Consider the following 15,824-nt stretch of genomic DNA (forward strand, 5'->3'; position numbering starts at 1 on the left):
CAAAATGCAGTCATGGAGGAGGTATTCGCTCCGAGGCTACGCAGACTTCTCCGGGAAGTCCACAATTATTATCTATTGTTGTGAAATCACTGGCACAGACACATCGAGTTCTTTCCAAATGGGGGTGATTTTGTACACGATAAGTCCAAATGACAGGAATGGAGCCAATGTGGGGAGGGCTACAGGAATTGTGCTTTAAATCTCTGATTTAGCCATTCTCCAGCTTCTTGGTATTGTTTCTCAGTTATAAAATGGGGAATGGATTAAATGATCTGTAGGGTTTTTTCTGGCATTAAATCTATGATCCTATGGTTTAAAGTCATTATTTATATTTTAGAGCAATTTGTTAGAGTTAATGTTGAAAGAACAAGGCCTAGACAATTTACATATCATTAAAAAAAGAGGCAAAATGAGCCCATTTCCTATCATTATGAAATGAATATATTTATTATAGCCTTTACTATACATATACACATTCCTTTATATGTGTTATAGTTAATGTCATTTCCACTAATTTTATGAGCAGAATAAAAATGTTATCATTTTAAGCTTATAAATAGTTTAGATCATAAGGTAACAGCCTCAATCTGACAGGTGATCAGGGGGACCCCGACTTTGGAAGCAATTACTTCAGGAACTGTGTGATCCTACTCTATGCCATTTCCCCCCTGACATTTTAGTTTTTGAGAGTCAGACCACATGATTTAAGAAACATCAAAACCTCAAAAAGCATTTTATATTTTATTCCATATCTCGCCACACACTTACCTGACAGCAAATAATTTGTATTTCTTTGGGTGAAATCATTGTTGATGTGTTTATTTACATGTACTTATTTATTTACATTTGCTGCTCATGTAAAGGTACCATGATAAGCAGTGTGGGAAAGATAAGGAGAGCAGAGTAACAATATTTCTTGGACCTCAAATATTTTAATAATGAAAAATTTTTATAAAATGTCTTCTAATTTATATACAGACTATTTACATCATGTCTTTTTGTGAAAAAGATTTGGGTTTAGATTTCTCTTTTTGACTTTTTTCTTCTGCCTTTTTCTCCAAATAACTTTTAAGAAAGAGGTTTAGATCTGGCTCACACTGACTTGAATGCTGTAATCCATTCCTTCTTCCTGAAAAAATAAAAAGCACAAAACATTGGTCTTTACTTCATAGAAGGCACATTGGTAGAACTTCCTAGGCTGGTGAAACCAACTTTAGTGTATGGGAGAAAATGAAGGTAAGTTATAATTATGTCTGAATCATGTTAAAAAACACACTACTGCACTTTTTTCCAGGGAAGAAAAATCTTCCTGAAAACAAGTTTTAATTCAATATTGGCATATTTTTCATATTCTTACTTTACCTTCACAGTGCTGGATCACCCGACCCCATAGCCTGTTCTTCTTCAAACAGTCCAAATTCCCCACAATCAACAAGTGTCTTTTCCCTCTTGTTAGGGCAACATTCATTCTCTTTTCTGAGTCGATGAATCCAACATGGCGTGTCCTCACACAGGACAGGATGATGATCTCCTTCTCTGCGCCCTGAAAGGCATCGACGGTGGACACCTGGACAGCTTTGAGGCTGGGGTGGTCACAATGCACAGTGTTGAAGAGTGTGCAAAGCTACAGAAGAGAGAAGACTGATAGTACATTAAAAGGGCCTGTTTTGTGGACTACTCTTTGATGTCTCTGATTGGAATCTGGAAGAACTCTGCTCACATTTGGCCTATAGGAGAAACACTTGTGAAGAGTGCACTGCTTGGGTACAAGTCACAAAACCCTATGGCTACTGGGTGCAAGTACTCAAGCACGAACTTTTGTTTTATCTAGCCAGTGATGGACAATTTCCAATTCTTTGCAAACCTAATTTATTTGGCTAGATTGCATTTAAATTATTAGCTGGGCCAACAATACTAATTTCAAAGCAAAATTATAACTAATCATTCATTCGTTGATAATAGAATTTTTCTGGATGTACAAATTTTGGGTGGAGAGACATGCTATAAATAAAAAGATTTTTAAAAAGTACTTCAACATGTATACATTAATGTGTAGTGTTTATCTTTGATTTGCTGTTGAGATGTAATAATGAAAGCCTATTTTTGAAAACAAATTTGATACCATCTGTTTCAAAACACAAAGCATGCACCATACTCTTTCCCCTCTAATTTGTTTATTTGCATTCTTTTTGTAACAGCTGTAAAATGAATTTAATTAAACCTTGTTAGACTTATATTTAATTAAAGAGACAAAAAGCCAGACCATTCAGACCCAAACCAGAACATTTTAGTTATGATCCTATAAGTAACATTGAACTTTAAAAAATGAAGAAAGAAAATCGGTCTAAAATATAAATTCCAAATAGCAAGATTTTATAGTCACATCTGGCTACAAGTGTAACACAAACCTTGTACATCTGTGATTTGTATAATGTTATCACCCCAATCATGGATCCTTCTATTCCGCTTGCAATCAGGGATTGAATAAGCTTGAGTGTAAAAGCAGCTTCTGCTACATTATGGAAGCTGTTATCCCTTTCAATCTGGAATGGGAAACAGGTCTTAAATTACTCTCCATGAAAGGACAACAAATTTTATAAGCACAATTTTGTGGGGATAAACAAAGCTTTAAAACCTAGTCTCTGCTAGAAATTAAAATGACTATTTACCTGTTCAATTCCTTTGACGTTATAGAAACACAGAGTTGGTAACCATTCTAGTAATGGGCTTCTCTCTGTTTCTGAAATGCCATTTATTAAACTTCCCTCATAGAAGAGGTCATTTGCTATAGCACTAATAGCAGGGTGACAACGGTATTGAGTCCTCAGCAGAATTGCTTTGTGACCCTATGGAGTTGAAGTATAGAAAAACAAGATAGTTAAAAAAAATCAACATACTTCCTTTTTTCCAGTTAAAAGCAACAATAATGTTTAAGGGAATTTTAAGATTTTCAGGTGTGCTGTTAGATGGATCAAGAGCTAAATAATGTCAATTGCTAAATAATTAAAATCAAAGATGTTAACTGAAAATATTTCTACAATCAATAGATATGCTGCCAAACTACAGAAATTAAATATTTGTTTTGGACCAATTATCTAGTAAATGATGTCTGAGGTTGTTTTCATATGCTGAGGGAAGTTAGCCTAGGTCAAAATTTGAATAGAGATCTTTAGGGAAAAAATTACAAACAACAGAAATTACTGTTGGTAATTTAGTCAATAGTTTTCTTTTTCAGTCAAAGGAAAGGTAGTTTTTCTGTAATGATACTGCTTGGAGGTCAATTATTTATTTTTTTAAAAAAAAAATTTTTTTTAAACCCTTAACTTCTGTGTATTGTCTTATAGGTGGAAGATTGGTAAGGGTAGACAATGGGGGTCAAGTGACTTGCCCAGGGTCACACAGCTGGGATGTGTCTGAGGCCGGATTTGAACCTAGGACCTCCTGTCTCTAGGCCTGGCTCTCAATCCACTGAGCTATCCAGCTGCCCCCGGGAGGTCAATTATTTTGACAGATCAAAAAATCAAGATTCATTCCAATTGTTTTAGTCTTAAAACATCATTATATTTTAGAAGTATAATGGTTTTTTTTTTTGTTTTCTATACTCTAAAAGATCTATTTGAAAATAGTTCTGAAATAATACTAAAGCATTTTGAAGAGCTTTAAAAATATTCTATATTAACAAGTATAGGGTTAATGAACATCTAAGTAAGCATAACCTACTGGGGGGAAGAAAAGACAATAGTTTCTAAAAGAGAAAAGTCATCCTATATTTCTTTGAAGGACACATGGGAATCAGTAGATACTGCTTAGTGTGTCAAAAAGCCTTTGACAAAAGTTCCATCTTAAAGGCTGCTGAAAATCAGACCTACTGTGAGATTTTATGTTAGCCCATTCCATTCCATTCCACAAGGTCATAAATAAATGGCTTAAAGATTAGAAATAAGGGATAGGATTAAATGTTTACTTCTTGGGAGTAGAGAAATGTTAATACTGCGGTCCTTTAGGGACTTATGGCAGGATTGCTTTTGTTTGATAATTCGTAACTATTCAGGAAGTTACTCTAGAAAGTATTCACATTTCCAGTGGTGGGATGCTTTTTAAGGAAGTCAAATATCAATGTATATAAAGTATGATTTCAAAAGACTATTAAGCAGATAAATTTTAAAATTAAAAGCAAGTTGTCTATGCCTAGACTCCCCTCTTTAATAGCTGATTTCCATCTGTTGAAAATCTCCATTCTTCAAGCGCCTTCTTAAATATGATCTCTTCCATGAAAACTTTCCTGATTTCTCAAGCTGAAAGTATCTCTTCTCTGCACTTTCCTTGTAAATCTCTTACTAGTTTCTTTTCTGTAGTTATAACTGTTTACATATATGTCTTATTTCTTCTACTGGCAGCTAAGCTCCTTGAGGACAGGGGCCATGTTTTATTTATCTTTGTATCTCCCTCAGTACCTAAGAAAACAAGCAATTAATAAATGATGACTAGATTGTGTTGACTAACAGGGATGGGGCAATAAAAAGTAATCAAAAGGATAGAGAAGTATAAAACTGAAAAATTAGGATTCGACTCTAGAAAGAAGGGATATAGTTCAAGTTTATAAAATCAAGGAGGACGTGGAAAGGGAGTCACCAATTAGAGAATAATACCTGAAGCTCAGAAGTAATTTTGGGGCACAAAAAAAGGACTATTTTATACAGTCAACAAACTTATGGAATTCAGTATCACAAGAAGTGATACAAGATGGAAATAAAGAGACAGAAGAAAGCTTTTAGATAAATTCCTGGATAAGAACTCCATCATGGATAATTTATGCAATAGAGGTTGTAGTCATGGAAGGTACAATCCTCTCCCAAATAGCAATGTGTGGCATGCCACTATAGGTATCCCACTGTTTGCCTGGATGGTCCCCTCTTCTGACCCATCACGGCATTTCTTATAATATTCTGCTATTATGATGACTACTAGATGACTGGTATGTGTAAAATACTTTAAAAATATGTATATGAATATATATATTTACATGCACACATGCATCACACCCACACATCCTAATCAATCAATCCCAGAGCACCAAGAACTGGAAGGGACCTTAAAGATTCTGAAGTCCAACATCCTGATCTCACAGATGAGAAAACACAGCCAAGAAAAGCAAACTTGCACAGGGTCAAATAGGAGTAAGTTTGGGTGACAAAAAAAAGATAAGTTATATTGGAAATTCATCTGTAGAAAATAATTTAAATTATCAACTAAAACATTTATTTACTAAAATACACTGCAATTAAGATTCCTATTGTATCAAAAAATTTCAAATGAAATACTCTCTACTTAAAATATTATGTGCTTTAATTTTAACAGGAGAAATCTATGGTGGCTCAAATGTTAGCAAACAAGAATAATACATCCTTCAGATAGGTACTGGTATAATGAAGTATTTTCTAATAAGAGTTTACTATTGTTATTCAAATATGGGCCACCCAACTGTGGTTCTGCTGTATTCTGAGCTGACTAGTTTACATGATCTGAATCTGCACTTGTTATGATTACATTTTAAGTGTGCTTTTTCGCATGTAGACATTCTGTTTTCCCAAATACATATTCCTTTCACATGTCCAAATGCTTGCAATAGAATTACTTTGGACAATAAGAACTCTACATACCATTAAGCAAAGCCGGTCAAAGAGAGTCTGTTCCAATCCATTATCATGAACACTTTCAGAACCCTGAATGGTAGGAGGTAGCTGCTTGGGGTCTCCAACAAGAACCAGCTTTTCACAATCAAACCTAAAAGAAAAATTTTAAAAATCACAAAACCTAAATCAAGGTGACTGACACAATATCTGTCTAAAACAAATTCAAGCAATGAAAGGAAAAAATACTTCGACTTTGTTTAGTTCTAAATCCTTGAAGCTCCAACTGATTTGGCTTGCTTAGGATCCACACACATATCCCCTCATCTACCCACCATTATATGAAATGATTTATAAAAAAACCGTCTTTCTTTGGACAATTTGGGGAAATGTATATATATTTTGATAGCTGTATCTCAATATAATTTGATTTCTTTTGTACTCCTATTTATTTTATTTTATGCATTTGGAAAGGTTATTCTGAGGAGAGGTTCATTAGCTTCTCTAGACTTCCCAAGGGGTCTATGACACATAAAAAGGTAAAAACTAGAGTCTAGAGTCTCCAAACTAGAATAAGGTTAAAGTTGTGGAATGACAGGAGATCCTCTTAGTGAAGGGGAATCCTCAGAACCACTGATGACCAATGATGATAGATATGGGGAAAGAACCTTGGAGATCATCTAGTTCAAACCCTTCCCTTAGGAAAGGAAGAAACTAAGGCCCAGGGAAGGTAAGTAATTTCCCAAAGAAAGCACAGGTAGGGAGTATCAGGAGGGATTTGAAGGTAGGTCCTCTAATCTGAGAGCCAATACTCAGTGCTGCCTTCCTTTCTTGTACTTCAGTGGAAACCAGTCTATGTGAGAAATCCTCTACTCATTTATAAAAACTAGAGACTTCCCCAGAAAATTAGATCTAGAGAGTAGTTCATAAAATTTATCTAGACCAGTGATGGGCAAACTCTGGCCTGCAGGCTAGATGCAGCCCCCTGAAATGTTCTATCTGGCCAGGCCACATTATTCCTTATCTGACGAATACAATGAGTAGGATACAATACAATGAAACTTCGAAAGAGTTGCCTTAGAAACAGACTGACAGATGAGCATTTCCTTTCCTTTGGCCCCCTCTTTAAAAAGTTTGTCCATCACTGGCCTAGACCAACCTCTGAGAAAGAGGAAAATTTTTCTTTCTTTCATTAAAAAAAAAGATTATTTTCTTTACTGTTTTTCCTCTTTAAAATAGTTAGCTAATGAGATTTGAATTGCTAAGAGTCTTCATGATTGTGGAATTTGAAAGCATGTTTTTTTTTTTAACAAAAAGTTTTTAATTACCTTGCAATGGGCAAGAGTGAAGCAGGTTCTGTCATCTGACTGCATTCATCCAATAGGACAATAGGAAATTTAAGATTATTCATACATGGGAACGGGCAGGCTGCACAGGTAACTCCAACTACTTGTACCTTGGAAAATGAGAGAATGTCCTTTGATTGGGGAATGGCTGAAAAAATTGTGGCATCTGTTGGTGATGGAATACTATTGTGCTCAAAGGAATAAAGAACTGGAGGAATTCCATGTGAACTGGAAAGACATCCAGGAACTGATGCAGAGTGAAAGGAGCAGAGCCAGAAGAACATTGTACACAGAGACAGATATACTATAATAAAATAGAATGTAATGGACTTCTGTACTAGCAGCAAAGCAATGACCCAGGACAATTCTGAGGGATTTATGGAAAAGAATGCTATCCACATTTAGAGGAAGAATTGTGGGAGTAGAAACACAGAAGAAAAACAACTGCTTGAACATATGGGCTGATGGGGATATCATTGGGGATAATTAGATGCTAAACGATAACTCTAGTCCAACTATCAATAATATAGAATCGTCTAAATCAGTGATACATGTAAAACCCAATGGAATTGCAAGTCGGCTATAGAGGGTTGGAGAGGTTTGGGGGAGAGAGGAAGAACATGAAATATGTAACTATGGGAAAATATTCAAAATAAAATAAAAATTTTAAACTTAAAAACAAACAAATAAATAAATAAAAGATTGGTTAATGTCAGGTTGAAATTTCAATCCGCTCACTAAAATTCCCAATGTTTTTATTTTGAATGGAAAAAATAAGAATACAAAATGCTTAGGTTTTTAGAATAATGACATTAAAAATACCAAATATGGCATATTATGAATGTTTTTGCTTTTTAAAACATAGCTGAATATTATTTCTCCCTAGGATTAAATTTTCAATAGGGAAGAATAGTCAAATTCATGAATCAGCCTTTATTTACAATTCAATCAGTTAATTGCATGGAATTTTTAACATAAGCTTGATTATAGACCAATATTGAATATTGATAAATGAAAGGGGCAGGAGAAAATCCTGCCTAAATTTATATTTATTCTTCAGAAAAAGAAGAATAATTTGTGAATTTAACAGAATCCTAAAAAGGAAAGGGACCTCAGCAATCCATTTTCTAACCTACCCTTAAAAGGAATCTCCATTCTATAAGGGAATAATATCTATAGGGAGACCAGTAGGCATATTTTGGGCAACTGTCAATCACTAAACCAGCTCTTAAGGAAAGGGAATTACTTAGGAAATAGGTAAAACCAGATAACACTAAACTGAAGGAATGATAGTTGGGAGTTACTGGTGAAATCAAGCTGTGGTAACAAGACTTGAGTACTGTCAGTTCTTTTGGGGTTTTAAGGAAGGCACAGGAAGATAAGAAAACACAGTTTATTAAGGATAAATTAAGGGAAGGAGATGAGGGGGAAAGGTTAGGTTACTCTTAACAGCTATGGGATAAACCAAAGGGGCAGGAGGTCTGGGATCACTACACTAATGCTACAAGGCAAGTCTGGCTGGACTCAAGGGAAAAGGGTTTCTTACAAAGATGTCCTTGGTCTGTTGATCAGATGAATCAGATTGTCCCAGGAACACAGGTAAACAGCCAAGTAAATCCAATGGGAAAGTCAGGGAGAATTAGAAGCCTTATATGTCCACTATACAAGACAACCTTCTAATCTCAGCCTGAACTCTTGGAACTTGCTAAATGATGATCTTGATGTTCATGTAGATATTTTCCAAGGCACAGAGATAACCCCAAATCCACAGGCTCTTAGGTCAGTGGCTATATCTCCAACCCCTTCAAACCCAACTGCCATAGAGAGATCCACTGAGAGAAGTCCCTTGTTGCATTCCAGGTTGGGAATGTTTAGCCCTGTCAGCCCTTGCCTGCTTTTCTGCTTTCTACTCTTAAAATACTATTTTCCTGTTACAATTCGAATATATTGACAAATAGTGTCAAATCTCTGCTTGAAGATGTCTAAGAAGAGGAAACTCATTACCTCCAGAGGCACCCTTTCCACCTTTAGAGAGCACAAATTATGAATAAATTTTCCTGATATGAAGCTTAATTTGCTCCTGAAGCTTCCACCCACTGTCTACCATGCAGTAATCCCTCAATAAGTGCTTTTTGATTAATTGGTACCTGGTGCAGCAAAGCTCTATTGGTGCCCAATTTATGCTGTTCAATACTTTTTCTCACACAGATTTTTTCTACAGGTGTCAGGTCTTCTTTCATTAGTGCATGTAGTTCCTTTAATTGCTCGTTTTCATTTCCTAAGCCAGCATGCAAACTTAAAGAGAAAAGGAACATTATAAGAGATCAACTGAACTGATATAGCTTTTATCAAGTTTCTTAAGTACTGATATCAATGATACAGACCTCAGTTGCCTTTCCAGGGTATATATCTGGGATGAGATAGAGGCCTGTAAGACTTGTCAAACCTGACAGCCACTGCCCACTCCCAGGGATTTGAGTAGAACTGACTGATGACCCCAGAAGGAATCTAGGAGAGGCCAAGGAAGAGAAAACCATGTGTGGGAAGTGAATAACTGGTTAAGATGATGGTATCTGAGAATGGCATTTGAATTTCTACACCTTTAATCAGCAGCAGAGATGAAAACACTGAGTTAATTGAAATTTTAAAAAAATCCTTAGTAAGCAGAGAAAGACAGAAGCTAAGAGCAACATAAGATTAGAATATACATTCATTTGTAAAACATTCTAAAGGAAAGCACTGTCTAATTTCCAAAAACTTTGACTTCAAAACAGTGAAAAGCAGGAAAAAAAAAAGGTCTGTTGAAACCTTCAGGTGAGTCTTAAGCCAGATCATGCCAAAAGCATTTATAAGTGAAATGGGAGGAACACAAAAAATGGAAAAGATTTTCTCCTTTAAATAGTATCCTATCAAGTTAGCAGTGAAAGAGAAAGAGTAGAATATTTGGGATCAGAAGACTAGATCTTACATTCTGACTCTACTACTTACTACATGTGTGACTAGATATAGCACTTCAAATTGTTGAACCTGCAATATAAGACAAATGATGATTCTACCTAAATAAATTTACTTATTCAGCATCTTACCAATATAATTACAAATAAAAATTATTTTGAAGGGCTAGAAAAAGTAATAACAAAATTCAGCTGGAAGAACAAAAGGTCAAGAATATCAAAGAATTAATGAAAAAAATATGAAAGAAGGTAGCCTAGCTGTACCAGATCTCAAAATGTAAGATAAAGTGGCAATCATCAAAACAAGTTAATAATAGCTAAGCAATAGACTAGTGTGTCATTTAGAATTACTCTAAGCCCTGGGAGACTGTCTCCCAGGGCTCCCTGCTACAACTTCCCCCAATACCTCCTACTTCTGTTGTGGGAGGTGTTGGAGAAAGTACAAAAGAGAAAGTTTGGCGCCTTTTAGCTCTCGCTGGAGCCCTTAGGCTGGCTGACACAATCTACCCTGATCTCTCTTGGCACTTTTCCCCCCTTCTGTCTACCTCCTAGTTTTCCCTAGACCTTCCCTTTTCTATTTTAAGTAAAAACTAGCTATTCTAAACACTAAGTTGCTCTCTGATCTTTTATTTGAGCCCCAAAGGGCTCTGGTCAATTTCTCCCTGCCAGGGTTGGGGACCCCTACCTTCCTTTCCCTACGTCTCTCCTTTTTCCCATCCATCCATCCTTCCTCCTACCTTCCTACCTTCTTCCCTTCACCCTCACACTAGGTACACAATACACAATAATAAGGGACCTTAGGAATCTTTTATTTGATAAATCCAGAGAACTAAGTTTTTAAGGCAAGAACTAAGTATTTGACAAAATCTGTTGGGAAAATTGGCAAACACTTTCGAAGAAACTTAAGAAATAGAGTAGTAGAGCAATGGAATAGGTTAGGTAATCAACACAGTAGTTAGTTAATGGCCACAGTAACTAAGTAAGTTGGATACAAGCTTTTGGGGGAAAAACTCATTATCTGGTAAAAACTGCTGAGACAACAGTAAAATAGTATAGCAGAAACTAGGCATAGACCAAAATCTCATACCAGAAACCAAGATAAGGTAAAAATGGGGGAATGATTTAGACATAAGGAGTGATACCATAAGCAAATTAGGGGAACTTGGAATAGTTTATCTGTCAGATCTATAGATAAGGGAATAATTTATGACCAAAGGAGAGAGAGCATTAGAAGATGTAAAATTATTTCTATTTTATTATATTATATTAAATTAAAAGAGCTTTGCAGAAACAAAACCAATGTAGCCAAGATTAGAAGAAAAGTGGAAATCTGAGAAAAAATTTTTATAGCAAGTTTCCATGATAATGGCCTCATTTCTCAAGTACATAGAGAATTGAGTCAACTTTACAAAACCGTAAGTCATTTCCAAATTTATAAATGGTCAAAGGATGTGAATAGATAGCTTGATTTTTTCTTTTCTTTTTTTCCCCTGTTAATGTTTTATTCTTTCCCAATTACATATTAAAAACCATTTTTGGCACTCATTGTCTAACATTTTGCATTCCCCTCTCTTTCCTTCCATTTCTCCTTTCCTCCCCTTCCCTCCCCCTTTCCTTGAGATGGCAAGCAATGTGATATAGATTTTACATGTACAATCATGTAAAAGCTATTTCCATATTTATCATGTTGTGGGAAAAAGTCACATTAAAAAAAACATGAAATAAATAAAGTGAAAAATGGTCTGCTTCAATCTGTATTCAGACTCTATCACATCTTTCTCTGGAGGTGGATAGCATTTTTCATCATAAGTTCCCAGGTATTGTCCTGGATCATTGTATTACTGAGACTAGCTAAATCCTTCTCAGTTATTCATTGTACCATATTGCTCTTACCATGTACAGTGTTCTCCAGGTCCTGCTCACTTCACTCTGTTTCAGTTCATGTAGGTCTTTCTGGGTTTCTCTGAAATACTCCTGCTCACTCATCATCTCTTATTCCATTACAATCATATACCAAAACTTGTTCAGTCATCCCCCAATTGATGGGTATCCCTTCCATTTCCTATTCTTCGCTACTATAAAAAAGAATTATTATATTTTGTACAAATAGGCCCCCTTTTTTTAAATTTCTGTGGGATATACAGTGGTATTACTGGATAAAATGGTATGCAGTGTTATAGCCCTTTCAGCATAGTTAAGAATCAGTTCACAACTTCACCAACAATGCATTAGTGTCCCGATTTTCCCATATCTCTTCCAACATTTATCATTTCCCTTTTCTGTCATATTAGCTAATCTGCTAAGTCTGAAGTGGCACCTTAGAGTTGTTTTAATTTGCATTCTTTAATCAATAATGATTTGGATCATTTTTTCATATAATTAAAGATAGCTTTGATTTCTTCATCTGAAGACTGCCGGTCCATATCCTTTGATATATCATTTAGGTATCAATATTCTTATAAATTTGATTCAGTTCTCTATATATTTGAGAAATGAGGCCTTTGTAAGAGACACTTACTATAAAATTTTTTCCTTTGCTTTCTGGTTTCCTTCTAATCTTGGTTGCACTGGTTTTGTTTAGGCAAAACCTTTTTATTTAATATAATTAAAATTATTCATTTTATATCCTATAATGCTCTCTATCTCTTGTTTGGTCATAAATTCTTCCCTTTTCCAAAGATCTGACAGGTAAACTACTCTATGCTCCCCTAATTTGCTTATGGTTATCAAGAGTAATCTTGATGAAAATGCTTGAAAGGAAAAGGCAGGCTTTTTTTTTGCCAGATTTTCAGTGCAGACCACATCTTCACTGGCACATAAATAACTGAGAGGTAGAATAAAAAATCCAATGGTGTGTATTTACTGATTACATTTTTAAAAGGTATGTTTGATGCAGAATAAAATTACATCTTTAAAGTTTTCCTTTGCTATGTCAAAAATACATATACTAAGATTTATACAATTTGCCAATAAAAGCAGAGAATACAAATAACTTTTTTTTTAAACAAACCTCTAAATGAAGCCAAAAAAGGGAAAATATGATTATTAGGAGTGTTTTTCGCATCTAGAACAAAGTCTAAAGAGAAGACGGTTTCTATCTTGATGGTAGGTCAGCTCAGTGTTCTTGGTCATGAATAATGTTCCTCTAATTATCAATTCCCAGAGTGCTATAGGGCCTCCTTAATGAGATCCATAGGTACTTAAAAGGATATTAACAGGGGCAGCTGGGTAGCTCAGTGGAGGGGCAGTTGGGTAGCTCAGTGGATTGAGAGTCAGGCCTAGAGACGGGAGTTCCTAGGTTCAAATCTGGCCTCAAGACACTTCCCAGCTGTGTGACCCTGGGCAAGTCACTTGACACTTGACCCCCATTGCCTACCCTTACCACTCTTCTGCCTTGGAGCCAATACAAAGAAGTTAAGGGTTAAAAAAAAAAAAGGATATTAACTTAGCATTCCAAAAAGGAAAACAATAGATGAAGGATGTATGCTATCCATGAAATACCATGCAGAGGGATGTCTATCAGTTCATTATAGATAATGAACTTCCCCCAAAATTAATGACTAGGAGAACAGTGTTATCAGCTTTTTGTGGGCAGTGAGTGCCAAGATCTCAGAAAAATCAAAATGGCAGATGCAGAGGACAAAAGGAAGCTGTATGGAGGCTATTAGTAGGTCATGTAGTGCATTACCAAAATGACATAAAAGAAATAAGTAGTATCAAAAACATCATCAGGGAAGGCAGAGTTATATGGCAGAATAGCAGGAAGAATTATAGTGAGCTCCCTGCCCTTGCAAAAAACAAAACAAAACAAAAACCTTTCCAAATAGATCTAGAAAACACACTAAATTCTGATGGAGGTAGGGGGGGAATTGGAGAAAAAAACCATAGTAAGTAATTTTTCTGGGACAGGTGTATAGATGCTGGTGATGGGGCCCAGCCAGGAGTATACAGTGTGGAAACCCCAAGGCAGGGAGATGCTGCGTACCATAGCAAGAGGAAGTCCAAGACCAATACTAGGGCACCACAATCTAGAGCAGGGTATGGGAACAGGTGGCAGCCAATTGGGAGTTTTGTACTCAGGATAATTATTAAGGATAATATTAAGAAGTTGGGTCTTATAATATCAGCTTCAAGGATAAGGAGCAGAGAAGCTGTCTTGAGCACAAATTGGATTTTGGAAGAGATCTGAGGAAAAGGTTCTTTGGAATGTAGAGAGAGGATGTGTGGAGACCATCTGAAACTCAGGCTGTAGGTTGCTCTCTGGAAGGAGGGAGACAAGCTGCTTTGTCTCTATTCTCTACTGCTTCGTTTGGAGTTTAAGGAAAAAAAAAGAGAATTTCTGAAGGATCTGTAAAAGTGAAATTTGGGAAATGCCATCTAAAAGTATATATATTTCTATGGACACGGGAAATGTATCAAACTACATTTCCCGTGGTCCCAATGGGTCTCCGGTTCCGGTTCTTTGGGCGTGGGGAGGCCTACGTCCACGCAGAGAAGAGTTATAATCTCCTGGGTTAGGGGGGAGTGGCTCTTGGCCAGCAGGCTCGGGAGGAGACAGGAGACAGTAATGGCGAGGGCGGCGGTTTTGAATTCTTACAAGCGCGTGGTCTAATAACTTTATCAGCATGGCTTTAAATAAATTACTAATTTATATTATTATAGCAGCCTTTATCATTTTTCATATTTATAGATCTTGGTGTTTTTCCTCATTACCAATTTAGGAAAACACTAGGATTGAACTTAGTGATTGATCTACTGCGGCTGGTTACTAATTTCATCTTTAAGAAGACCACAGAAAATCCTGTTTTGCTCTAGGCCCTGGGTGAAAACCCAGAGCCACAGTTAGCTGACTAAGGCTCAGTCAGCAGGCTTTGCTGCTCTTTATAATTGGAGATATAGTTAACATTTTATAATCTTATAAGGATATTAGTGCTAGATATTGTAGAATAAGAAAATTTTGGGGTTAGTAAGAAATCAGGGAATCAATATAGCCTGGGAAACCAGGGCCAAAGAGGTTCCTTGTGGAACCAGTTGAATTTTGGGTGGAGTTAGATCCCCTTAGCTTAGTAATTCTTAATTATATCCTTTATATCCTTATATTCTCCTATACCAGTGATGGGCAAACTACAGCCCGCAGGCCTGAAATGTTCTATCCAGCAGCACAACATTATTTCTAAAGTGACGAATACAGTAAGTAGGATACAATACAATGAAACTTTGAAAGAGTTGCTTTAGAAACAGACTGACAGATGAACATTTCCTTTCCTTTGGCCCCTCTTTAAAAAGTTTGCCCATCACTGGTCTATACCATACTATATTTTTAATAAATAGTTTATTTTTATAGCGAGAGAGACTCCAGAGTGTTTCCTTGCGCTGAGCCTGAGGGAAGCTCATACCTGAGCTTCGTCTCACTACTACAACTAAGGATACTTTATAAACCATCTATCAAAGTATCTAATCAGTTTCCAACATTATTTTTTACACTGTCTGGATCCAGGTAATAAGAGCCAGGAGGGACTGAGAATCTGCCCTCAGGGGTGGTGTACTTGAGTAAGGAGTGGTTATAGGCCCGAGGTTATATACTCAGAGAGGAACAAGTTCAGAAGCAAACAGCAACTGTGTGGCTTAAGGCTCACCAGTAGAGTGAGCTCCTGGTTCTTACTTCTAGTTCAGTCTGAAACTTAAAGAAAAATAACCATGGCAGAAACTTACAAATTAAATAAGAGTGCTAGAGGAAAAACATGTAAAAGAAATGAGAGTTATGGAAAAAAGAATCAGAAAAGGAACTAACAAGAAAAAAAAGGGAGGGATTAACCAGTTGGTATAAGAGGTACAAAACCTTGCCTACACAAAAATTTCCAGAAAATTAGAATGGAGCAAAGAGAAACCAATGA

The 15,824-nt window shown here is 36.1% G+C and overlaps 1 protein-coding gene across 1 annotated transcript in view; it reads right to left on the minus strand.

The window, feature by feature from the left end:
* Positions 1–983: 983 nt before the first annotated feature.
* Positions 984–15,824, minus strand: part of ZGRF1 (zinc finger GRF-type containing 1) — an 86,720-nt gene continuing 71,879 nt past the window's right edge. Inside the window, exons 22-28 of the mRNA XM_044681050.1 lie at positions 9,124–9,271; positions 6,959–7,086; positions 5,661–5,784; positions 2,670–2,846; positions 2,409–2,543; positions 1,363–1,624; positions 984–1,129 (exon numbers count right to left, since the gene is read on the minus strand). Coding sequence (XP_044536985.1) covers positions 984–1,129; positions 1,363–1,624; positions 2,409–2,543; positions 2,670–2,846; positions 5,661–5,784; positions 6,959–7,086; positions 9,124–9,271 — 1,120 coding nt within the window. The remainder of the gene's footprint in view (positions 1,130–1,362; positions 1,625–2,408; positions 2,544–2,669; positions 2,847–5,660; positions 5,785–6,958; positions 7,087–9,123; positions 9,272–15,824) is intronic.

Source organism: Gracilinanus agilis, chromosome 6 (assembly GCF_016433145.1).
Source record: "Gracilinanus agilis isolate LMUSP501 chromosome 6, AgileGrace, whole genome shotgun sequence".
Taxonomy (NCBI): domain Eukaryota; kingdom Metazoa; phylum Chordata; class Mammalia; order Didelphimorphia; family Didelphidae; genus Gracilinanus; species Gracilinanus agilis.